The following is a 25,721-nucleotide window of genomic DNA, read 5'->3' as shown; positions in this document are numbered from 1 at the left end:
ACCGACTGCGCCACCCAGGCGCCCCAAGATTTTATTTTTTAATCTTTACACCCAACATGGGACTTGAACTCACACCCCCAAGATCAATGCTCCACTGACTGAACCAGCTGGGCACTCCCAGGTCACACTTTAGATATGGCCTCTCTTTGTTCCCAGCTATAAAATTCTAATTACTGGCTGAATCTGAAGATTCCTTATTTATGATGTTATTGCTTTGGTAAGTAAAAACAAACAAAACACCTTCAAAATAGACATGTCACTTCAGGTATTTATTCAACAACAAACATTACTGACTGCTTCACAATGTACTGACTGGGAAGCTAAGCTGGGGGCTGGATATACAAGAAAAACCATTTCCTTGAAGGAGGGAAGTCCAGAGGAGTTCTTAGCTTAAAAACTGATAGATGATCATCCTGAAAAGATGTATGAAAATAAACTGGAATATTTGAACAATATTTTTTCAATTTTATCTCATCTGCTGCCCTAGTTCAGGTTTTCATCATCTCCTGCCTGAATCATTGCACTTACCCTTCCCAACTCCTTATTCGCCTACCCTGCATTACTTGTTGTCAGAGCACTCATTGTTTTAAAAATATTATCACTGATTTTATTCTCTGTCCCCCCACCCCCCATTATCATTATCATAAGCATGCAAACCGCAGGGGCATCTGGCTGCCTTACTTGGGAGAGTATGCCACTCCTGATTTCAGAGTATTGAGTTGGAGCCCCACCTTACAGATAGAGTTTACTTAAAAAAAAAAAAAAAAAAAAAAAAGCAAGCCTGATAAAGACAAGGATTTTTGTTTGTTCCTGATTGCATTCCCTGTGTCTGGAACTCAGGCGGCCTAGAAACACTTAAATACCTTTAACAGCCATTAAATGAATCCCTCCCTCTGCTTGGTCTTTCTCCATTCATTTATACATATTCATTCCCTTTACGTGTGAGGATCCTTTGACTCACGGTGTCAGTATATTGTACTTCATTAACATGGCAGTTGCTTTTCATTTTCCAAGTATGTCTGTTTCAGTTACAGTTTAGATCATGGCCCACCAAAGACCATTACAAGCAGAAAAAACTTTGGAAAAGGTACTTCAGGGTAGTAGCCAGGGAAGCTGTGGCTACTTAATTAAAGTTAGCTGAACATAATGCTGTGGACTCTAGGCTGTGGGGTAGCTAATGTTTTCGCATGGAAGAATGAGCACACTGGTCTTTAAAGCACTTTCTTAGGCTCTGAGGGCAAACAGCACCAAGGTTTGCCTGGCGATAAGGTGAAAAACCTTAACGGCTATCTGGCATTCAGCTTAGTTTAGCTCTCTCGCAGCTCCCATCCGGCGGCGAAAAATACTTCCGGCGTTCCGCTTTTTATATGCTGAGTCACAGCCTATGGCTACGCGCCGGCTGTGAAGGGCAGAATACACAAAATATAATCGGCGAAAAAAAAAACTTGGGAATTCATTTTCTCCGCTCGCTTTTCGGTTTTCTCATTAGGGGAATATTTTTCTCAAGGCCGCGGAACATTACTCAGCCTCTCCCTCAAACCTACACCCTGGAAACGTCATAAACGCGGCGCAAGCACTTTCTTCCCGTCGTCCTCCACGCCACTCTCTCCGCCTCTACTTCCTCGCCCCGCCCACCCTAGGCTTCTAGGTGCTCTAAAAATGCGGCCCGGTCGCTTTGGTTCTTTTTATTCCCTGTTTCCATTGGTTGTTTGCATGCGCGTGACCTCTCTTCTTGCCTACTGATTGGCTAGAATCAGTAACGTCCTCGGCGACCGCGAGGGCGGGGGCTTGAGGGAAGTTGGTGTGAGGCAGACCGGATTGGGGGAGGGGTTCAGGCCTGTCCTCCCCAGCGGCTGCGGCAGCACCAGCGCCGGCCGCCGCCGCCTCTGGAACGCGGAGGAGGAGGAGCGGCTGGAGGAGTAGGAGGAGGAGGTGGGCCCAGGCGAGCGGGATGCCCATCGCTCTAGCTTGGTGGTGAATGCTGAGGAGAGTCACGGTTGCTGCAGTCTGTGCCACCGGGAGGAAGTTGTGGTTTGAGGCCGGGCGGGAGTCCGCGGCGCTGTGGAGAATTCGAGCGCGGGGTCGGTGCGAAGACTCGGCTGCTGCCAGACCCTTTCCTACTCTGACCATGCCTGGAAGGAACAAGGCGAAGTCTACCTGCAGCTGTCCTGACCTGCAGTCCAACGGACAGGATTTGGGAGAGAGCGGCCGTGTTGCCCGTCTAGGAGCTGATGAATCTGAGGAAGAGGGACGAAGGGGGTCTGTTAGTAATGCCGGAGACCCTGAGATCGTCAAGTCTCCCAGCGACCCCAAGCAGTACCGGTGAGGGAGGAGGCTTGGACCCGGGAGGAGAGCCGGGTGGGGGCTTCTCTGTTTCTGTCTCCCGAAAGAGCAACAGGGGCACATTTCCCATCACAGGTGCTTCCTTGGGTGGAGGGCAATTAGGGGCTTCCATGTGGTGTCAGCCGGACAAGTGGGAAATCTTGAGTTTCACGAGGAATCAGGATGTCAGAATGGGAAGGGCTCTTGGAGTAATTTTGACATTCGCTAAGAATGGTGGGTTCTCTGAGGAAGGCATGCTGGATGGTGAGGGAGTCTTGGTATTAGGTTATGAGGAAAGGTTGAAGGAGTTGGGAATTTTAATTTTGGAAAAGATATTTAAGGGGCATATTATCACTGGCCACAAATAAGTAGGTGCCCTTGGTTGAAAGGGTAAAACTAATGGGTGGAAGTTATTAGAGGGTAGTGTGGCTTCAGTAAAAAAACTTGGGCGTCATAGTTGGCCTACGATGAAGTGGCTTGTTTCTATGGGTTCTTCATTACTAGAATGTTTGGGTGACCTCTTCCAAAGTGTATGAGAGAGGACGTAGGTCTGAGTTGTGTGAGTCATAGAAGTCTTCTGAGGTTTCTTTTAATTCTGAAATTGTCTGCTTTTTGTTTTATGCCGGAATCCTCTAAACATGTACCTGAATATTTCTTTCAGAGGTAGCTTATTTCATAGAATGTTGTGACTATGATGTATTTTAAAGAGAGATCATATTGTCCAACAACTTCATTTTCCAGGTTGAGGAAATTGAGATCCAGAGAGTTGGCTTCTTACTTAGAATTACACTGTTAACTACAACTGATATAAAAACCCTGTCCATTTGACACCAAATCCAGTGCACCATTTACTGATTTTTATAGAGTTCTTGCTCCTATTGAGTTGAAAGGTGAAGGATTTTAGGTCCCAATTTGTTAGAAACCTCTACAGTGTTAGAACAGGAAAGAACCTTGGAGGTAATCTTTTCCACTCCCCATCAGTCCCATTGAACGGATGACTGAAACAGGTGATTTAGCTTCTAGTTTAAGACTGGCCGAATTTCTCCTTTAGCTTCAAGTCTAGAGATTAACAGTACACAATTCTTTGTACTATTTTTTCCAGGCTGCAGGGTCAAGAGATCTTTATGGATGGGCTAAATCTTTTTCTCATCAAAGATGTGTTTGCATTAGTAATATGTGAATGAGCAAATTGAAACCTTGATTAAAGGTGCTTAGTTTTCTAGATTAAATGTTCAGTAATAGTTTCAGTTTTTTTAGCCTACGTAAAATTACATATTAACAGCTAATGTTTAAAGAATATACACCATGTGTCAAATACTGTTCTAACTGCTTTAGATGTGTTATTTCATTTAATGACCTATTTTGGCAAATTTATTTGACAAATACTAAAGTCTTGTGTGCCACGCACTGCGCTATCTTAAATCTTTTCTAAAGCTTGATTGGATGTAACTTAATTTTATTCTCAGTGCTGGGCATACAAAAAATGAGTAAGACAGCCTTTGTGTTCAGGGAGCTTCCAATGTAGAAGAGGGACACACACGTGTTAAAAAAAAAAAAAAAAGTTAGGGGCACCTGGGTGGCTCAGTTGGTTAAGCGGCCGATTTTGGCTTAGGTCATGATTTCATGGTCCATGAGTTCGAGCCCCGCATCGGGCTCTGTGCTGACAGCTCAGAGCCTGGAGCCTGCTTCAGATTTTGTGTACTCCCCTCTCTCTGCCCCTCCCCCACTTGTGCTCTGTCTTGCCCTGTCTCTCAAAAATAAATAAATGTTAAAAAAAAAAAAAAGTTAAAATTAGGGTGCTAAAAATTTATAGAAGCCATAATGGAAGTATATGTTATATATATTAAGGAATAATATAAGGAGTTGTAAACTGCATTTAGGGAGAAAATTAGGAAAGATTTAAAAGAAGAGGTAATACTTAAGAAGAATTCTTTGAATATATTGTATTTCTATTTCGATGTGGTCCTTTGTCAAATCATTTTTCTTCTTACTGTCTTGTTTTTCTTATTTTAAAGTGAATGGGGGTTGATTAGTACAGGTATTTTCCAGTGACTTTCTCCTTTCAAAAGAGCAAGTCCGCTTTTATCTCTAATATACTGAAAGTTTCAATTAGACTTCTAAAGAAAAGATTTTGTTACTTAAAAAAAAAGGTGGAAAACCTCAGTGCTAGATGATCTTTAAAGACTTATCCAACCTAAAGTGAAATTCTGTGAATTTTTGTAGCCAGAAACAGACATGAAGCATCTGCAGCCCAGAGAGCTGAATTATCCTTCTAGGACCCTCTCAGATGTCTTCTCTGTGAAGTTTTTATATGTAGAACCAATCCCTCCTTTAACTGTATTTCAGTAGGATTTTGTACATCGTCTGTTACAGTACATATCCGTCTTATTATATGTCTTTGGAATGTGTGAATAAGCACCAGAGGCAGACCTGATTAAAGGATTATTAGGGTGAAATAATGCCTAGAAAGATTTGCTTACCAACCTGCACTTATTAAGTAATAGCCTGTGGAATTTTACTTATGTATATGTGTAATTTGTATTTAGCTTTTGTGAAATGTTAAACATACCTACAGGACATCTATTCTGTTTTTTTTTTGTTTTTTTTTTTTAGGGATCTGTATAAGTGTTTAGTAAATGTTGATTTCTTATTTGGAAGAATTAAGGGACTTCAAATTGGGAACTACTGTTTTTTTTTAATGTTAATTTATTTTTGAGAGAGAGAGAGAGAGTGCTAGCAGGGGAGGAGCTGACAGAGGGAGACACAGAATCAGAAGCGGGCTCCAGGCTTTGAACTGTCAGCACAGAGCCCTACTGGGGCTTGAACTAAAATGTTTCCTTTGGAAATAAGATTTAGCATTAAAAAAATTCTCTAGTCCATTAAAAAGAATTCTAATTCTTCTAGACTTTTGGTAGAGTTAGGGAGCAGATACTGAAGCACAAATGCATTAAAATGTAAGAGGTGTTAGCATGTGTAAAGTATGGCATTTTTAGTCCTTTGTGTATCTAGTCTTCTGTCACTAGTTATGTGACCTTGGGCATATTAATCTAAGGCAGAGGACCTTTAAGGACACAGAAGAAAACCAACCCATAAACCACTGAAATTGAAAAGGAACAGTTAGGAAGGAGAAAAACTAGATGATAGTGGGTTTTTTTTTTTTAATGAAGAGCAGTGGAAAATGCTTTATGCAAAGAATGATCATTGTTAGATTATTCTGAGAAGTCAGGTACTATAAGAACTGAGAAAAACCTTTTTTTTTTTTTGAAGTTTATTTTGAGAGAGAAAGCATGAGTGGGGAAGGGGCAGAGAGTGAGAATCCCAAGCAGGCTCTGCACTAACAGTCTGGTGGTTCGAACCCATGAACCAAATTGTGAGATCATGACCTGAGCTGAAGTCGGACACTAAATCGACTTGAGTCACCCAGGTGCCCCAGGAACTGAGAACAATCTTGTGGAGACCCAAGAAATTGTTTGTTCCTGGTGACAGCTGTTTTAAAGGAATGATAGGGAGGCAGAAGCTAGACTTCATTGAGTCACAAGGTGAGAAATTTTAGATAATGAGATAGACATTTTTAAAGAAGTTTGGTTTTAAAGGGGAGGGGATGAGAGAAAATTTTAGGATAAAGTATTATATGGGGTGAAGGGAGAATTTTTTTCAAGGTGGAAGAGACTTGAGAATGTTTATTGCCTGAGGGAAAAAAAGAATCAGAGGGGGAGAGGTTGAAGATACAGGAGATAATAGAGGGAACAAAATCCTTACATAGTAGTGAGGAGACAGGGATCAAGAATATTCATGAAGCGATTGGTTTAGAGAAGAGGAACACAAAATCTCTTCACTGAAAATGGAGGAAGGTTGGGGCGCCTGGGTGGCTCAGTCGGTTGGGCGGCCGACTTCGGCTCAGGTCACGATCTCGCGGTCCGTGAGTTCGAGCCCCGCGTCGGGCTCTGGGCTGATGGCTCGGAGCCTGGAGCCTGCTTCAGATTCTGTGTCTCCCTCTCTCTCTGCCCCTCCCCCGTTCATGCTGTGTCTCTCTCTGTCTCAAAAATGAATAAAACGTTAAAAAAAAAAATTAAAAAAAAAAAAAGAAAATGGAGGAATGTGTAATGAGTATGGATGCAGGCAGTTAGGTGCTGAAAGCATTGTTGCTTTATAGACTTTTTTGTTCTGTAAAGTAAGCGTTGAGGTTTACTTAAGTGATTCTTTAAGAGTTGTAGTGGGAAACAGGAATCCTTTAGTGGTGAAGGTTGAAATAGCTAATGAGAATGGGTGAGGTGTATTTGGGAAATACTAAGAGAAGTTGTGGGTTCTTGAGCATGAAAATGACGTAAGTAAACCAGTGTTTTAAGATGAATTTGAAGATCAGATCCATAGGATGTGGCAAGACTGGTTTAGGAGGTAATTATAATTGTGTATTGAATGGTGTTTGAATGGTGTGCACTGATATAAGATACTAGTCTTTCTTTAATTGATGTATTCTATTTTTTACTTTTTTTTCCTCTCTCGTTAACTCAGTTTAGCTAGGCTAAAACCAGTGAGTATGGAGACTATGTCTTGTTCACTTAGTGTCCAGCACATAGTAGGTTCTCAAATAATATTTGTAGAATGTACAAATGCATGAGTGCTCATATGCTAGGTGTTTTCATGGAACTCATGGGGATATTCTGCCAGAAATTTTTTAGATTAAATTTGTATCCTGGCCATGGGTGCCTGGGTGGCTCAGTCAGTTAAGCCTCCGACCCTTGGTTTCTCCTCAGATCATGTTCTCACAGTTTGTGGGTTAAAGTCCTGTGCTGACATCTCAGAGCCTGGAGGCTGCTTTCGATTCTGTGTCTCCTTCCCTCTCTGTCTGCCCCTCTCCTGCTCACGTGCGTGCTCAGTTGTTCTCTCTCTCTCTCTTTCTAAAGGTAAATAAACTTAAAAAAATTTTTTTTGTATCCTGGCCAATTTAAAAACATAATTAGTTGGTTTTCAGGGAAAATAGTATGAATGGGTAGGTTACAGAAGACAAAATGTAAATTATACAAGTAGTAATAATATATGTGATATTGTGTATTTAATTCGTGTAGAAGCTTGTGGTGCTTGGCACATAGCACACAGATGTTAGCTATAATGTTCCCAATTACTTTATTATTTTTTAATTTTTTAAAGTTTATTTATTTTGAGAGAGAGAGAGAGCGAGCACAAGCAGGGGAGGGAGCTCTGAGCAGAGCCTGATGCGGTGCTTGGAGATCACAACCTGAGTCGAAATCAAGAATTGGTCACTTGACTGAGCCATCCAGGCACCCCAATATGTTCCCAATTAAATGATGTTTGCAGCATTGTTTGTAATAGCAAAAATTGGCGACAACTTTAATGCCCATTAGTGACTAAAGATTAAGTTTTTTATACAATGAAAATCATATATAGCAATAAAAAAAAGAAATGGAAAGATGTCCTGATATATTGTTGAATGAAAAAAGCTAGTTGCAGACCAAAGTAGGTTGTATAATTCTTTTTTTTTTTTTAATGTTTGTTTATTTTTGAGACAGAGGGAGACAGAGCATGAGTGGGGGAGGGGCAGAGAGAGAGCGTGACACAGAATCTGAAACAGGCTCCAGGCTCTGAGCTGTCAGCAGAGAGCCTGACGGGGGCTCGAACCCACAGACTGAGATCATGACCTGAGCCGAAGTCAGATGCTTTACCGACTGAGCCACCCAGGCGCCCCTATAATTCTGTTTTTAAAAGGAAAAAATAACGCCTCTCATTATATGTTTACCTAAAATATGGTTCTTTATGTTTAGATTTATATAGAAATGATTAGGAATGATATTCAGTAAGCTTATTTCTCTAGGGAAAGAAAGAAGGAATTTGATTTGGATTATTTACTTTTTAATAATGAAAGAAGATCAGTAAATAAAAGTATTAGGTATTCATTGTAGGAAATTTAAATAACAAAAAATTTAAAAATTCTTATAATCATTCCATCCAGCACTAACCACTTGTAACTGCATTTTTATAGTCTTTATTCCTTTGTGCTATGCATTTGTAATTTGTATGTATATTTTTAATTGACATTTAGTTGACATGTAAGTTTCAGGTGTATAACATAGTGAGTTGACAATTCTATGTATTGTGATATGCTCACCATAGTAAGTATAGTTACTGTCACCACACAAAGTTATTATGATATTATTGACAGTATTCACTATGCTGTACTTTTATTCCCCGTGACTTATTTATTTTATAACTGGAAGTTTGTACCTTTTAATCCCCTTCACCTATTTTACCTATCCCTCCACCACCTCCCCTCTGGTGATCACTAGTAGTTCTCTCCGAGTCTGTTTTCCTTTGTTGTTTGTTTTGATTGTCAGATTCCATATATAAGTGAAATCATATGGTATTTAAATGTGTTTGTCTGTCTGATTTATTTCACCTGTAGGTCCATCCATCTTTTCATGAATGGCAAGATTTCATTCTTTCTCACGACTAATATTCCATCATGTATGTATACCACATCTTTATCCATTCATCTGTCAGTGGACACTTAGGTTGTTTCCATATCTTGGCTATTGTAAATAATGTTGCAGTAAATACAGGGTGCGTATATCTTTTTGAATTAGTGTTTTCATTTTTCTTGGGTAAATACCCAGAAGTGGAATTATTGGATCCTGTGATACTTGTATTTTTGGTTTTTTGAGGAACTGCTATACTGTTTTCCATAGTGGTTGCACCAGTTTACAGTCTCACTAGTAATGCACAATGGTTCCCTTTTCTCCACATGCTTGCCTTGTTACTCCTTTAGCTATGCTGACTGGTGTGAGGTCATTTCTCATTGTGGTTTTGTGATTAGTAATGTTGAGCATCTTTTTATGTTTCTGTTGGCCATCTGTATGTTTTCTTTGGAAATATGTCTATTCAAGTCTTCTGCCCATTTAAAAAAAAAAAATTCTTATTTATTTTGAGAGAGAGGGAGAGAGTGTGAGGGAGTGCACATGTGTGTGAGCATAGGAGGGGCAGAGAGAGAGAGAGGGAGAGAGAAAATCCCAAGCAGGCTTTGTGCTGTCAGTGCAGAACCTACATGGGGTTTGATCTCATGAACTGGGAGATCATGACCTAAGCTGAAATCAAGAGTCAGTCGCTTAACCGACTGAAGTCCCAAGGTGCCCATTTTTTGCCCATTTTAAGTCAGATTATTTGTTTTTTTTGTGTTGAGTCATAGGAGTTCTTCATATATTTTGTATATTAACCCCTTATTGCATATGTTATTTGCAGTTCTTCCAGTGAGGAGGTTGCCTTTTCATTTTGTTGATGGTTTCATTCTCTGTGCAAAAGCTTTTTAGTTTGATATGGTCCCAGTTTATTTTTGCTTTTGTTTTCCCTTATCTGGGCAAACATATCCAGAAAAATATTGCTAAGGTTGATGTCTAAGCGATTACTACCTATGTTTTCTTTTAGGAGTTTTATGGTTTCAGGACTTAAATTTAGGTTTTTTAATCCATTTTGAGTTTACTTTTGTGTATGGTGTAAGAAGGTGGTTCGGGCCCATTCATTTTCATGTAGCTGTCCAGTTTTCCTACCACCATTTATTGAAGAGAATTTCTTTTCCTCATTGTATATTTTTGCCTTCTTTGTCATAGATTGATCATGTAATCATGTATTGGTTTATTTCTGGGCTCTCAATTCTTTTACATTGGTCTATGTGTGTATGTTGTGCCAGTACTGTACTGTTTTGCTATACATTTAAAAAAAATGGTAGGGGCACCTGGGTGGCTCAGTCGGTTGAGTGAGCGACTTCGGCTCAGGTCATGATCTCACAGCTCGTGAGTTCGAGCCCCGCATCAGGCTCTGGGCTGACAGCTCAGAGCCTGGACCCTGCTTCAAATTCTGTACCTCCCTCTCTCTCTGCCCCAACCCACTCACATTTTGTCTCTGTCTCTCTCATTTAAAAAATTTTTTTAAAAATGGTATATAATAATGTCGTGAACATTTTCTTACTGTTTTTCGGTATACATACTTTGTCTACCAACGAAGTCGGTCCATTGTGTAGATATACCATATTTAATCATTACCATTTTATGAGATATTGTCAAATTTTCTTTACCTAAGAAGCCTCTTTATTCCCTACAGAGTCCTTTGGGAATGAACCCAGTCCTAATGAGTTTGGTAGATATGTAGGGTAACCTCTGGTGATCTTGTCTGTTTCAAAGATGATCTGTAATTGGGAGAGCTGGCAGACAAGACGATTGGTTTATTCTGGGACTTCCACTCTGACATAGGTCTCATAGTCATATTGTTTCCCAGAATGAAGTCAGTCCAACTCACAGGAAACTGAGTATAGTCTATTTCTAGCATTTTGGGGGAGAGGGGCATCGGAAGGCTCAATTATATGGTTGGACCAGAATTTAACTGTTTTCGCGAGGGTTGGAAGTAGATTGTAACTTGAAAAGTTATTTCATATATATATCACTACCATCAACAGTAATCTTCCTTCTAATAATAATAGCTGGTATTTGTTAAGTGGCTACTATATACTAGGTCCTATTCTAAGGAGTTTACGTAGATTATCTCACTTAAATTTTTTTTTTTAGCGTTTTTTTATTTTTGAGACAGAGACCGAACATGAATGGGGGAGGGTCAGAGAAAGAGGGAGACACAGAATCTGAAACAGGCTCCATGCTCTGAGCTGTCAGCACAGAGCCCGATGCGGGGCTCGAACTCACGGATGGCAAGATCATGACCTGAGCTGAAGTCGGACACTTAACCGATTGGGCCACCCAGGTGCCCTGATCTCACTTAATTTTTACGGTAATCCTATTAGGTAATGCTTTTATTACATGATAGCCTAAAATGCTGTTCTGTGAAAACACATTCTGAACAGGTATTGAGCACTGATTAGTGTAAATGGATTGTGTTCTCATTTGGTTCCATCTAAGCATATTTCTTACCATGGGAGATAAGCTCCAAGCCCGTCCATTTTGGTTTCTTTCTAGTTTCATCTTCTGTTGTGCTGTTTTGTACTCTTTCTTGGCACATGCTATACTCTTAGGTCGTATTTGTCTTGTGAGTTGAAGTATTGCCTCCTTTGTGAATCTTATGTATGTGTGTAATCTCTGCACCCACTGTGGGGCTCAAACTCATGACCCCAAGATCAAGAATCGCATGTTTGACTGACTGAGCCAGCCAGGCGCCCCTTGTGAATCCTTTCTCACTCTTTTAGGTCAGTCTTCCCCTCCCACATGTGAGTTATTTACACTCCTGTGTGCCCCTGTAGCAATTTTTTTCAAGCTGCTTTAAATTTTTTAAGTTAAATTTATCTTTACCCCTTATTCTGAAATTTTTGTAGGGAGGGACTTTGTCTCTTTGAGTCTTTGCATGCCTTTTCTTATGTTACTAATGAGTCACATGTCTGTACCTCTTAAGACCCATCTCTTCATTTGTGCACTAGCCCCATCTGCTCTTTGTTGATGCTGTCCATCAATTCCAGCAGTCGTTCCCCTTCCATTCTGCATTACCAGTTTCTCTCTTTTACTGGATCATTTCCACGAGTATACAAATATGTTGTAATCATTCCTGTCTTCAGAGGAAAAACTTTTTTTTTTCCACATCCTCTGTGAGCTATACCTTCCATCTACTCAAGTTTCTTGGTTTTCTTTGTAGCAAAGCTTGTTAAAACAATTGTCTACACTTGAAATTTGCAGTTCACCTATTCTCATTATTTCTTTTTTTTGAGATAATGTCCATTTTAATTTATATATTTTTTCATTTAATGTGTGATTTATAGCTTTCATTGCCATTAATATGTTCCATACTATCATTTAAAAAATTGAAAAATATTTTTAATGTTTATTATTTTTGAGAGAGAGAGAGAAAGCACGCGCGCATATGGGGAAGGAGCAGAGAAAGCGGGGGTGAGGGGGTGGGAGGGGTGGGGTAGGGGGTTGGACACAGAATCCGAAGCAGGCTCTAGGCTCTGAGCTGTCAGCACAGAGCCCCATGTGGCGCTCAAACTCATGAACCGTGAGATCATGACCTGAGCCGAAGTTGGATGCTTAACCGACTGAGCCACCCAGGCACCCCCCAAAATTAATTAATTAATTAATTAATTATTTATTTTAATGTTTATTTTTGAGAGAGAAGGAGACAGAGCATGAGCAGGGGAGGAGCAGAGAGAGAGAGGGAGACACCGAGTCAGAAGCAGGCTCCAGGCTCTGAGCTCTCGGCACAGAGCCCGACACGGGGCCCAAACTCACGAACTGCAAAATCATGACCTGAGCTAAGTTGGATGCTCAACCAACTGAGCCATCCAGGCGCCCCTATTTAAAAATTTTTTTGAAATGTTTTTATTTATTTTTGAGAGAGACAGAGTGGGAATGGGGGAGGGGCAGAGAGAGTGAGGGAGACACAGAATCTGAAGTAGGCTCCAGGCTCTGAGCCGTCAGCACAGAGCCTGACGCAGGGTTGGAACTCACAAACTGCTAGATCATGACCTGAGCCTAAGTCGAACACTTAACCGACTGAGCTACCCACGTACTCCCCCCCCCCCCCAATTTTTTTTTTTAATTGAGGTATAGTTGACACTCCCATAATTTCTTGAACTCAAGAGTGGTCTTTTGCACTATTGCTATATCAAAACAGCTGTTTTCAAGATCACCAATATCCTTTACAGTTGAGCCGTTCTCAAGTTCTTATCTTTCTTGGCCTTTCAGTATCATATGACATGGTTAATCATTCTTTCCTTCTTGAAATGCTTTTTTCAGATGGCTCCCAGGTCAGTCAGCACTGTTCTAGTTCTCTTTCTGCCTCACTTGAAGGTTCCTTCTTATCTCCTTGACCTCTAAATTTTGGAGTGCCGAGGGCTCAGTTCTCAGACCTCTTCTTTTCCCTGGCTACCTTTGCTCCCTGCGTTATCTCATCCAATTTCATTGGCTTTAAATAGAACCCTGTATAAAATAACAATTTTACTCAGGTTCCCAATCCCTGTACCCTTTCTCATGGTTATGTTTCTTCATAGCACTTATTGCCACTTGATATACTATATATTCACTGGTTTGTGAGAGCAAGGAGTCTGTTTTGTTCACTGCTGAATCCCCAGTGCCTACAGTAGTACCTGTCTCAGCCTTGCTTCCATCTCTGACTCTTTCATCCTTTTCTCCTCTGCTCTGATTGTTATATAAAGGTAAGTTTTTCAGTCTTTTTTTTTTTTTTTTTAATTTTTTTTTTTTTTCAACGTTTATTTATTTTTGGGACAGAGAGAGACAGAGCATGAACGGGGGAGGGGCAGAGAGAAAGGGAGACACAGAATCGGAAACAGGCTCCAGGCTCTGAGCCATCAGCCCAGAGCCCGACGCGGGGCTCGAACTCACGGACCGCGAGATCGTGACCTGGCTGAAGTCGGACACTCAACCGACTGCGCCACCCAGGCGCCCCATCAGTCTTTTTTTTATCATTTTATTTCTTGCTTTTGTTTCAGATAAAAAATTAAAAAAAAAAAATAAAACCATACTGCAGTGCCTGGGTGGCTCAGTCGGTTAAGTGTCCGACTTTAGGTCAGTCATGATCTCAGTTTGTGAGTTCTAGCCCCGCGTTGGGCTCTGTGCTGACAGCTTAGAGCCTGGAGCCTACTTCAGATTCTGTGTCTCCCTCTCTCTCTGCTCCTACCCCGCTCATGCTGTCTCTCTCAAAAATAAACATTAAAAAAAAAAATTTAAAATAAAAGAAATAAAACCATACCAATACGGTTGAAGCTCTTTATAACTGCTTCTCTCATTTCATTCCCTACCCTCTTTTCCCAGTATTAACCATTATCTGAATTTTATAAAATTCATTCCTATATATATTGTTATACTTTTTATCAAATGTACATTTATCTGTAAAGAGTATATATTCTTGTTTTTGCATGTTTTAAGACATACAAATAGAAATTGTCATATTAGATGTCTCAGAACCTGCCTTTTTTTTTCCTTTGGTTTAGCATTGCTTTTGAGATTTATCAGTGCTAATAAAGTGTAATACTCTAGTTATTAATGGTAAATGCTCTTTAGTAATATCTTGTATGAATATATCATAATTTGTCTGTTTTCCTATTGGTCATTTAGATTATTCCCAGGTTTCTGTTATTTTTTTTATGATTATGCCACAATTTATCTTTTCTCTGATTGTTGGACATTTAATTTGTTTCTAGTGTTCAGTGAACATTTTTTCTTTTTCTCTTTTGAGAGAGGGCACAAATGAGCAAGGACAGAGAGAGAGAGAGAGAGAGTCTTGTGAGGGGGAGAGAGAGAGAGAGAGAGAGAGAGAGAGAGAGAGAATCCCATGAGAGAAAGAAAAGCAGCATTCACCCGAAGCAGGGCTTGAGCTCACTGGATGTGGAATTCAAACTCTCCTACCGGGAGATAATGACCTGAGCCAAAGTCAGATGGCTTAACTGACTAATGGCTAAGCCCCCTAGGTTTCAGTGAGCATTTTTATACATGACTCCTTGGGCACACATTTGAGAGTATATATACCTATAAGGGAAAAAGTTTTTGTTTTTGTTTTTTTTTTTTTTAATTTTTGAGAGGGAAAGTGAGTCTGGGAGGGGCGGTGGCAGCGGGGTGGGGGGGGGCACAGATAATCTGAAGTGGTCTCCACACTGACAGCAGCGAGCCAGATATAGGGCTCCAATCCATGAATCGGGAGATCATGGCCTGAGCTGAAGTTGGAAGCTCGACCAAGTGAGCCACCCAGGTGCTCCTCTCTCTCTTTTTTTTTTTTTCCCCTGAAACAACTTGTTTTTTACTAGATGTTTCCAAAATACTCTTCTAACTGGTTGTTTACATTTATGCCAATAGAGCATTAGTGTTCCTGCTTTTATAGAGTTTCCTACCAACTCTTGATATTGTTAGATTTAAAAATTATTGAGGGGCTCCTGGGTGGGTCAGTCAATTAAGTGTCTTCAGCTCAGGTCACGATCTCCTGCACATGAGCCCTGTGTCAGCGTGGAGCCTGCTTGGGATTATCCTTCTCCCTCTGCCTCTCTCTCTTTTTCTCAGAAATAATAAGAAATCAGACTTTAAAAAAATTACTGAGAATTGATCTGTAGGACGTATTTTCTCTTTCAAAAAGTCCTTTTGTTTGCATTTTACCTTATTACTAATAAGATCAGGCATTATTTCATGTTTCCTGGCCATTTGGATTTCTCCTTTTATGAACTGCCCATTTTGTTGGAGGGGAGTGTTCTTTCTCTTCTTCTTTAAAATTGATAATTTACATATTTTGAATCCTTTGTTATATGAGTTGCAAATATATTCTCTAAGTCTGTATAGCTTATCTTTATCCTTTGTTTATAAAGTCTGAAAAGTTAGTCATAGTACTTTATATTTATGGTTTGTGTTTTTTTCATCTTATTTTCTTCTAGAAGTTTTACAGTTTTGCTTTTTATAGGATATGGATCTAATTTTATCACTTTTTAAAAAATAGGGACAACCAGTTGTCCAATACATCTTTTGAAGTCTATATCCCAGAAGTCACCAAATGTTTTCTTTAAAGGGTAAATAGTAAACGTTTTAGGCTTTGCCAGTTAAGAGGCAAAATTAAAGATATTAGGTGGGTACTTTTATAACAAGGAAGAAAGCATTTCTGCAATTTTTAAAAATTTCTGCAAATTTTAAAGTTTTTTTTTTTTTAATATTTATTTTTGAGTGAGAGAGAGAGAGAGAGAGCGCAAGCAGTGGAGGGGCAGAGAGAGAGGAAGACACAAAATCGGAGCTGAACTCCATTCTCTGAGCTGTCAGCACAGAGCCTGATGTGGGGTTTAAACCCACGAACCATGAGATCATGACCTGAGCCAAAGTCGGATACTTAACTGACTGAGCCACCAGGTGCTTCCAAAATTTCTGCAAGTTAAAAAAAAAAATTTTTAATGTTTATTTTTGAGAGAGAGACAGAGTGCATGTGGGGGAGGGGCAGAGAGTGAGGGAGATCCAGAATTCAAAGCAGGCTCCAGGCTCCAGGCTGTCAGCACAGAGCCTGATGTAGGGCTAGAACTCACAAACAGTGAGACCATGACCTGAGCTGAAGTCCAACATTTAACCAACTAAGCCACCAAGGTGCCTTTGCAAATTTTAAATAAAATTTGTATTAAGTTCAAAATATAGTAATAGTACTTGTTTGATAATACAGATTTACTAGTGAGAAGAGTGGAATTCTTTGTTTTCTTTCTTCCTTTTTTTCTTTTATTTTTGAGAGATAACTTATGCTTCGGGGTGGTTGGGGGTGGGGGTGAGAGGGAGAAGGAGAGAGAGAATCTTAAGCAGACTCTACACTCAGCACCAGTCCATTGTGGGGCTTGATCTCACAACCATGAGATCATGACCTGAGCCCAAATCAAGAGTCAGGTATTTAACTGGGCCACCCAGGTGCCCACAGTGAAATTCTTTTTATTGGGGTAACATTTGTTTTTTGGGGGGTTCACAGTTAGTGTTTCTTGTAATCAAAGTTGATTGTGAATATGCATCTGTTAATACTGATTTGTAATGAGATTTTACAGATTTCGTCTTTGAAAATGTGTTTTCATCCTGATAGTTACTACTAAATACTGATATCAGTCCCTGAGTATATGCTTTTTTTTTTAAAAAAATTTTTTTTTTCAACGTTTATTTATTTTTGGGACAGAGAGAGACAGAGCATGAACGGGGGAGGGGCAGAGAGAGAGGGAGACACAGAATCGGAAACAGGCTCCAGGCTCTGAGCCATCAGCCCAGAGCCCGACGCGGGGCTCGAACTCACGGACTGCGAGATCGTGACCTGGCTGAAGTCGGATGCTTAACCGACTGCGCCACCCAGGCGCCCCCCTGAGTATATGCTTTTAATTTAGCATATTCATTGCTTGGAAAGCATTTATAGAATTCTGTTAGATTCTTGTGATATTTTTGCCCCTTAGCATGTTATTACATAGTAGATTAATCATTTCTGATTGAAAATTAGGTGGAACCTCCTTAATTAGATGGAGTCTTTGCACAGTTAAAAGGACTTACAAATATGGAAATTTCCCTTATGCTTGCACCAAAATCTGAAAAACTTGCTGGAACTAGAGTTTGCTTGGAAAACATAACTGCTGCAAATTTGTGTGGTAATGGAGCTATGGCTTCTTGTTTTAACTTTTGACAGCATGGGAAGTGTATAAAGCAGTTTGCCATTATTGTGATTCAGATAACTTTCGTTGTTGTTGAAATGACTTTACCATAAGATGTTTTGCATAAGTGCTATTTTGTAATTTTGGGTTGAATTCATTCAGAAACATTATGGAGCCTTCAGCAAAAGCTAATTTCCAAAGCCATTTGGTGTTTGACAATAGTGGTGGAAGGCGGTTTTTTTGCAGAAAAATTTGTCTTAGCCTTGAGCTCAAAAATTGCAATAAAATGTTCCCATTGCTGAGCCATCAAACTGCTCTACAATAAGGGTAATTCAAGATATTCTGCCTCTATTTCTAACAAAAATTCACAGAACTGATGATTGTGAAGTGTACAAGAATAAGTGACACTACTGTCTCACTAATACATGATAGATTCAAATATTTTCTGTAGAGTACTGCTGATAAGATCGTGAATAATCATAGACTTTGAAACACCTCACAAAAGGTAAATTTGTCCAACTAAATATTTTTTTCTGCTCCATACCTATTTTACCAACATTAGTGGGACTATATATTAGATCCCACTTCCAGTTGTAGTACATTCATGTTTTCTCAACCCCTTTGAAAATATTCTTATCTGTAGTTCTTGCAGAATATTCATGGAGGCTAATTGCTCAGTCACTTCAGACTTGGCACTGACTCTTCAAGTAAACAGCTGAGTTGTTGGTAACATCTCTAGGCACATCAAAAGTCAAAATCTTGAAATCATTTGCCTTGTTTTTAATTGCTTATCAGTTACTAAGGTCCTCAAATCTTTGAGCAGTAGTTCTCATCAACAGGCTAATAGTTTAATTAATAATTAATTTTTTAAGTTTTTTCAGCTGTTACAAAATACAGTCTAACTCGTCATTGGTAAATAGTTTTCCTTGCTTAACTAACAAATGGAGCTACTCAGAAACTTATTTTGGTTGTAGTCTCATTTTCATCTTTAGTTTTTGTGAAGAAATTCTACTGTAATGAGGTATTTCATTTTAAATTTTCTGATTTTTCTGAGTGTTGCTCTTCTGTGAGTTGTGAATACTGTGATGAGTGCTAAGTATTGGTAATAACATTTTATTCTTTTAGCATAGCCATAATATTACATAATAAACACAGCATTTTGCTATTATTTGGTAACAAAATCCACACTAAAAGTGTGACATTTGAATTTCACTTTTCCCTTTCCTTATTTGGACATGATGAATATGTATTGCCACTTTAAAAAAAGTTGCACTGGGGCACGTACCTGTGTGGCTCAGTTGGGCATCCAAGCTCAGGTCATGATCTCACTGTTGGTGGGTTCAAGTCCTGTGCTAATAGCTCAGAGCCTGGATTCTCTCTCTCTTTCTCTGCCACTCTCCTACTCGCACTCTGTCTTTCAAAAATAAAACATTTTCAAAAATATTTTTTAAAAAGTTGCACTTACAGTGATATATGTGGCACTTGAAATCAGCTGGTGATAAAGTGCATTGCTGCAATTTTTACAGTGTGGAGCCTGCAGTGCACAACAGTGAAAATGCCACAAAGGTCTTTGGAAGGAGAAAGCAGCAATAGATGATATGTAAATGAATGAGTGTGGCTGTGTGCCAGTAAAACTTTATGGAGACTGAAATTTGAATTTCAGAGAATTTAATGTATCATGAAATATTTTTTTCATTGGATTTTTTCCTACTGCTTCAAAAAAAGTAAAAAAAGTTATTTTAAAGGCTGTAACCATAGTTTCTTAATTCCTGGTATGTCTTTTTTTCCTGTAATGCTAACTATCATATGTTAGGTTTTCATAAATGCATGGATATTTTTTCAGGGATCTTTACTACGTTCCCTTTTGTTGATTTCTTATTTCATTATATTATGGCCTAAAAGTTCATATTTTTTACTTGCAGGGAGGGTTTTTCAAAAAATCTTCATGTTATGTAGACAAAAACAATGATTTCTTACTGTTTTTTTTACTTGACACAAATCTTAATCTAGTTGATTATGTTGCTAAAATAAATAATTTTTTATTTTTCATTAGCCAGGTCTTTTCTGGTAATGAAATTTATATCTAACTCTCCCCTCTTCCCTTTCTCTATTGTAAAATACATCCCAGTTTTTTTGATAAACAGTATTCAGTATTTGCAGTATCCAAATATTGTTTGTACTGGGACATGTAGTCTAATTATATTTTCTTTCTTGAACAACTGTTTTCTCTTTAATTGCCTTATTTTTAAAAATTTTTTATTAAAAATTTTTTTAATGTTTATTTTTGGAGGAGGGAGAGCGAGCATGAGTCAGAGAGGGACAGAGAGAGAGGGAGACACAGAATCTGAAGCAGGCTCCAGGCTCTGAACTGTCAGCACAGAGCCTGATGTGGGGCTGGAACCCGCAAACTGAGATCATGACCTGAGCCGAAGTTGGCTACTTAACCGACTGAGCCACCCAGGTGCTCCTAATTGCCTTACTTCTAAGAACAGCTTTGAGATCTAAGTCACACATCACACAATACACTTTATTTAAAGTGTACAACCTAATAGCTCTTAGTGTATTTGCAGTTGTGCGTCCATAACCACAATGTTTTTATTACCTCAAAAAGGAATCCTTCACTCCTCACCTGTCAGTCTCCCCAGTCCCCCATCTCCATAGCCCTAGGCAAACACTCATCTGTCTTCTGCTCTCTAGATTTGCTTATTCTGGACATTTCATGTAAATGGAATCATAAATTTTTCATCCTTTGTGACTGGCTACTTTAATTTAGTGTATTGTTTTTAAGGTTCATCTGTGTTGTACCATGTGTTAGAACTTCATTTATTTCTGAGTAATATTCCATTGTATGAATATGCCGCATTTTATTTATTTCAACAGTTGGTGGACACTGTTTGGTTATTATGAGTAATGCTGCCGTGAACATATATGTACAAGCTTTTGTGTGAACTTATGTTTTTATTTATTTTGGGTATATAATAAAGAGGGGCATAATTGCTGGATCAGATGGAAACTTGTTATCCATTTGAGGATTTTTTTCAGACTATTTTTCAAAGTGGCTGTACCATTTTACAATTTTCTCTAGCAGTGTAAAAGAATTCCAATTTCTCTGCGTCTTCACCAATACTTGTTACGATCTTTTTTTTTTTTTTTTTTAAGTTTCAGGTTTTTATTTAAATTCCAGTTATTTAACATACAGTACAATATTAGTTTCAGGTGTAGAATTTAGTGATTCATCACTTACATAACAACACCCATTGCTTATCACAACAGTACCCAGTGCTTATCACAACAAGTGCCCATTTTAATACCCATCACACATTTAACCCATCCCCCTGCCCACCTCCCTTCCAGCAACCTTCAGTTTGTTCTCTGTAGTTGAGTCTTTTTTATGGTTTGCCTCTCTCTTGTCCACCCCTCCCTCCCATGTTCTTCTGTTTTGTTTCTTAAATTCTCATTTGTTTCATAATACTTAATATGAGTAAAATCATATGGTGTTTGTCTTTCTCTGACTTATTTCATTTAGCATAATACTCTCCATCTCCATCCATGTCATTGCACATGACAAGATTTCATTCTTTTTTATGGTTGAGTAATGTTCATATATATATATCTTTATCCATTCATTAGTCAGTGGGCATTGGGCTCTTTCCATAATCTGGCTATTGTAGATAATGCTTTAAACATCAGGATGCATGTATCCCTTCAAACCAGTATTTTTAGATCTTTTGGGTAAATACCTAGTAGTGCAGTTGCTGGATCATAAAATTGCTATTTTTACCTTTTTGTGGAAACTTCATACTGTTTTCCAAGTGGCTGCACTAGTTTGCATTCCCACCAACAGGGTAGGAGGGTTCCCCTTTTTCCTCATCCTCACCCTCATCTCTTGTTTCCTGTGTCGTTAATTTTAGTCATTTTGACAGGTGTGAGGTGATAGCTCATTGTAGTTTTGATTATAGCCCTCCTGGTAGGTGTAAAGTGGTATCTCATTATGATTTGCATTTCTCTGATGGCTGATGTTGAACATCTTTTCATGTGGTTTTTGGTCGTCTGGTTGTCTTATACCATGTATATCTTATTCGGAGAATGTCTATTCAGATCCTTTGCTCATCTTTATTTTTTGTTTTAATTGAGTAGTAATAGTTGTGTTTTAGATATGGATCTCATTAGATAAATGATTTGCAAAGTTTTTCTTTTGGTAGTATTCTTTGAAGCACAAAAGTTTTCAATTTTGATGATGTCTAGTTTATTTTTTTTCTCTTGCCGTGTGTACTTTTGGTGTTATATCTAAGATGCCTTATTATTTTTGTTTAGTGCGCTTTGTTATCTAACATGAATTCTTCCCTACTACTCTGCCAGAGCTTTAAAACTTCTCCAGCTTTGGTCAAACATATCAGGTAACAATCAATGCATTTGTTTTGTTGTACCTTTATTCCTCAGTCAGTCTAGAATGTATGTTCTTCAGTTCCAGGAAGTTTTTCTTTTCTTTTTTATGTTTATTTAATTTGAGAGAGAGCGAGAGAGAGCACGCACACACACATACATGCGCACATGAGCAGGAGAGGGGCAGTGAGAGAGAGAGAGAGAGAGATTGGGAGAGAATCCTGAGCAGGTTCCACACTCAGTGTGGAGCTCGATCTCACCACTGCTCGATCATAACCTGAGCTGATGCCAAGAGTCAGAAGCTTCACTGACTGAGCCACTCAGGAACTCCAGCCAGGAAATTTTCTCAAAAAATTTTTTTTCTAGTTCTTCTCCTCTGTTTTCTTTTGAAACTATTATATACTACTATAACACTGGTTAAGTGTGGAGGGACTTTGCTATGGGAAAATGCAAGAGCCAAGATGGGCTGGGGACACAGGTGAGGGGTTTGCAGCCAAGGATTCTGCAGTGGAGCCTTTCTTCCCCTCCCTCAAGGCACAAAAAAACTCGTAGCTTCTTTCTTTACCTCTTCTCTTCACTGGAGGAGTTATTTATCTGATTAATGAGTGCAGTAGAATTACCTGGGGCATGTGCCAATTTAACCTGTTCATCTCTCACTTCTTTCCAGCCTGTAGCCAGCAAGTACTTTGGCATATTCTTTCCTAGTATAGTAAACTGAGTGCAGGACAAGTTCTGCTTTGGGGGGAAATAGTTCTATTTTGGTTGATAACTTTAATTCATAGTGTTTGCAAGCCATTTCTGAACCACTCTTAAGCCATGTTCTTCATCCTACCTTTTTATCAAAGATAAAGCTGATACTTTCCTTTCTATTTACCTATTCCGGTAACTTTCTCTTGTTTGATTATGAAATCAGGTGGGGAAGAGTTGTGCTTTTTTTTTTTTTTTTTTTTTTTTCAATGTTTATTTATTTTTGGGACAGAGAGAGACAGAGCATGAACGGGGGAGTGGCAGAGAGAGAGGGAGACACAGAATCGGAAACAGGCTCCAGGCTCTGAGCCATCAGCCCAGAGCCTGACGCGGGGCTCGAACTCCCGGACCGTGAGATCGTGACCTGGCTGAAGTCGGACGCTTAACCGACTGCACCACCCAGGCGCCCCAAGAGTTGTGCTTTTTAAAAATGTGGTAAATTATACATAACAAAATTTACCATTTTAACCATTTTTAAGTGTATGGTTCAGTAGCATTAAGTATGTTTATATTGTACAGCCATCACCACCATCCATCTCCATATCTTTTCATCTTGTCACGCTGAAACTCTGAACTCATTAAACAATAACTCTCCATTTCCGCCCCCCTCCCAAGCCCTGGCAACTACTGTTCTACTTTCTTGCAGTGAATTTGGCTTCTGTAGGTATGTCGTATAAGTGAAATTACACAATATTTGTCCTTTTCTATCTGGCTTATATCACTTAGTGTATCTTCAGAATTCATCCATCTGTGTAGCATGTGTCAGAATTTCTTTCCTGTTTTGTATTATTATTATTTTTTTAACGTTCATTTTTGAGAGACAGAGAATGTGAGTGGGGGAGGGGCAGAGAAAAAGGGAGACACCGAATCTGAAGCAGGTTCTAGGCTCTGAGCTGTCAGCACAGAGTCCAGCACGGGGCTTGAACCCACAAACCATGAGATCATAACCTGAGCTGAAGTGGAACGTTTAACCAACTGAGCCACCGAAGTGCTCCAGAATTTCTTTCCTTTTTAAAGCTGAAAAATACTCTGTTGTGTGTATATACCACATTTTGTTTATCCATTCATCCAATGATAGACATTGGGTTGTTTGCACCTTTTAGCTGTTGTGAATAATGCTGCTATGAACATTGATTTACAAATCCTGTTTGAGTCCCTGCTTTATATCCAGAAGTGGTGTTGCTCAACCATTTGAGTTCTCCCAGTATACTGGTATTGTTGTGTAACAGTCTACCTCACAATTTAAGTGGCTCAAAGCAACAATGATTTATTATTTCTTAAAATTCTGTGGGATAGCTGGGCACTCTTTTGTGCCTAGGGTCACACTTGTGTGCTGCATTCATTCGGTGGGTTGACTGGAGCTAGAGTATCTAAGGTGACTTCAGTCACATGTTTGGGACCTTGGTGAGGACAGTGAGAAAGTGGGCCTTCTGTCTGCACAAAATCTCTGCTTATTCAGTCTGGCTTGTATTACTTTACATGGCAACTGATTCCCAAGAGAGTAAAGGCAGAAGCTGCAAGACATCTTGAGGCCTAGGCTCCAGGACTTACACATCAATTTCATCACAATATATAGGACAAAATTTACAAAACTAGCCTAGATTTAAGGGGTTGGGAGAAATAGCCTCTGACCCTTGTGGGAAGATTAGCTATGTCAGTAATTGGGGCCATTATTAAAATAATCAGTCACACCTAATAACCTAATACCTGTTCCATAACTGAGGAACCTTGAGAAATGGGGAAGGACTGCCATTTGGGGAGCAAAATGTACCTCTGGTGGGTCCTAAATACAGTGGCTTGGTATTATGTTTTAACGAGTAAAGAGGCATGTGAGTTTTTTGAGCGTGGTTATTTGCAAGAACTATGTTGTACCATGCAGGTCTTCTCCCTGCGCCCCCCACCCCCCATAGCTTTTTAAAAAAACAGTTGTATATTTAGCTTTAAACTAATGCTGCTTGGATAAGAACACTTTAGTTGATTCAGGCTGGTCATGTCAGTTTTAGTATATGGGCTGTTTTGACTCAAGAGTTGCAGCTGGCCTAGAATTATAGGCAAGGGTAAACAGGGATTTGATTTTTTAAAGCTTTTTTAATGCTTTTATTGATTTCTTGAACCAGGCCTGCAGTTTTAAACTGCAAAGATGTCTAAAATTCCAAATGTGCTGTAATTAATGATAAAGGCTCTAGCCTTAAATTGTTAATTCTAGGTCTAAACAGTGCTAAATCTCTTTAGGTTAAAAGTGGATATTGTGGGGCGCCTGGTGGCTCAATTTGTTAAGTCTCTAACTCTTGGTTTCAGGCAGGTCATGGTCTCACGGTTCATGAGTTTTAGCCTGCAGTGCAGAGCCTGCTTGAGATTCTTTCTCTCCCTTTCTCTCTCTGCCTCTCCCCCTTTCGTTCTCTTTGTCTCTCAAAATAAATAAACTTAAAAAAATTAAAAAAAAGAGGGTATTTGGGAGGGCTTACTTTGTAACTATGTAACTTGTCCCCACTCTCCCTACCCTCACCATGTGGTCTCAAGTATTTTTGGGTTTAAATATGTGAGCTCGTAACTGGTAATTTTAGTGACTGAAAGTGGGCTTCTTAACAAAAGGTTAGCTTGTTAATGGAACAAATAAAAGTGAGTGGGTGGATACTTTATGATGGAGAGAATAATACCATCTACTTCAGTCTTCACTATCAGTACAGGAGCAATGGGAGAATGAAACCAAATAAAGGAAGACAAATTGAATAAGTTGGAGGAAGAGAAGTTTTCTTAGAGATAGGTGACATCTTATATACATACAAATATTTGAGACTAAATCGTTTGGGGGGAAGTAATGACAAGTTTATGTAATTACACTGTTAGCCCTCCAAGTATTCTTTTTGACTAAAATGATTTAGCACTATCTAGGCCTAAAAATAGCAATTTAGGCTGGAACTTGCCTCACTATTTTCTCTCTATATGAGAAAATGAGGTCTTGAAGGCTAAGTAGTATGCTATGTTATGGCTGTAGAATAATTTATTTGCACATTCATCTATCTGTGGGCATTTGGGTAATTTCTAGTTTTTCTCTATCAAATGTTGCTTTAGTGAACACTGTTGACATATCTTTATGGTGTATATGAATATTTCCATAAGATACCTAGAAATGAAATTATGAGGTTAAAAGTATGCAGAGTTTACATTTTAATGGGTA

At 39.1% G+C, this 25,721-nt stretch overlaps 1 protein-coding gene and 1 long non-coding RNA gene across 4 annotated transcripts in view; one reads left to right on the top strand and one right to left on the bottom strand.

The window, feature by feature from the left end:
• Positions 1-250: 250 nt before the first annotated feature.
• LOC123597883 lies at positions 251-1,653 on the bottom strand. Its single transcript, XR_006712300.1, has 2 exons — positions 962-1,653; positions 251-413 (listed from the first exon to the last, which is right to left on the bottom strand). It is a non-coding gene; the product is annotated as an uncharacterized LOC123597883 (long non-coding RNA).
• Positions 1,654-1,760: 107 nt separating this feature from the next.
• The window catches only part of NRDC (nardilysin convertase), a 102,172-nt gene continuing 78,211 nt past the window's right edge, over positions 1,761-25,721 (top strand). For 2 of the 3 annotated variants that reach the window (XR_006712299.1, XM_045477347.1), the window contains exon 1: positions 1,803-2,322. Coding sequence is in view for 2 of the 3 variants with exons in the window: in XM_045477347.1 (XP_045333303.1) it covers positions 1,979-2,322 (344 nt within the window). In the remaining variant the exon portion in view is untranslated. Of the gene's footprint in view, positions 2,323-25,721 lie in introns of all 3 variants that reach the window. The other variant, XM_045477348.1, reaches the window with a different exon arrangement.

Source organism: Leopardus geoffroyi, chromosome C1 (genome assembly GCF_018350155.1).
Source record: "Leopardus geoffroyi isolate Oge1 chromosome C1, O.geoffroyi_Oge1_pat1.0, whole genome shotgun sequence".
NCBI classification, from domain to species: Eukaryota; Metazoa; Chordata; class Mammalia; order Carnivora; family Felidae; genus Leopardus; species Leopardus geoffroyi.
The sequence above is the reverse complement of the archived record's forward strand: the minus strand, read 5'-3'. Positions and strand labels throughout refer to the sequence as shown.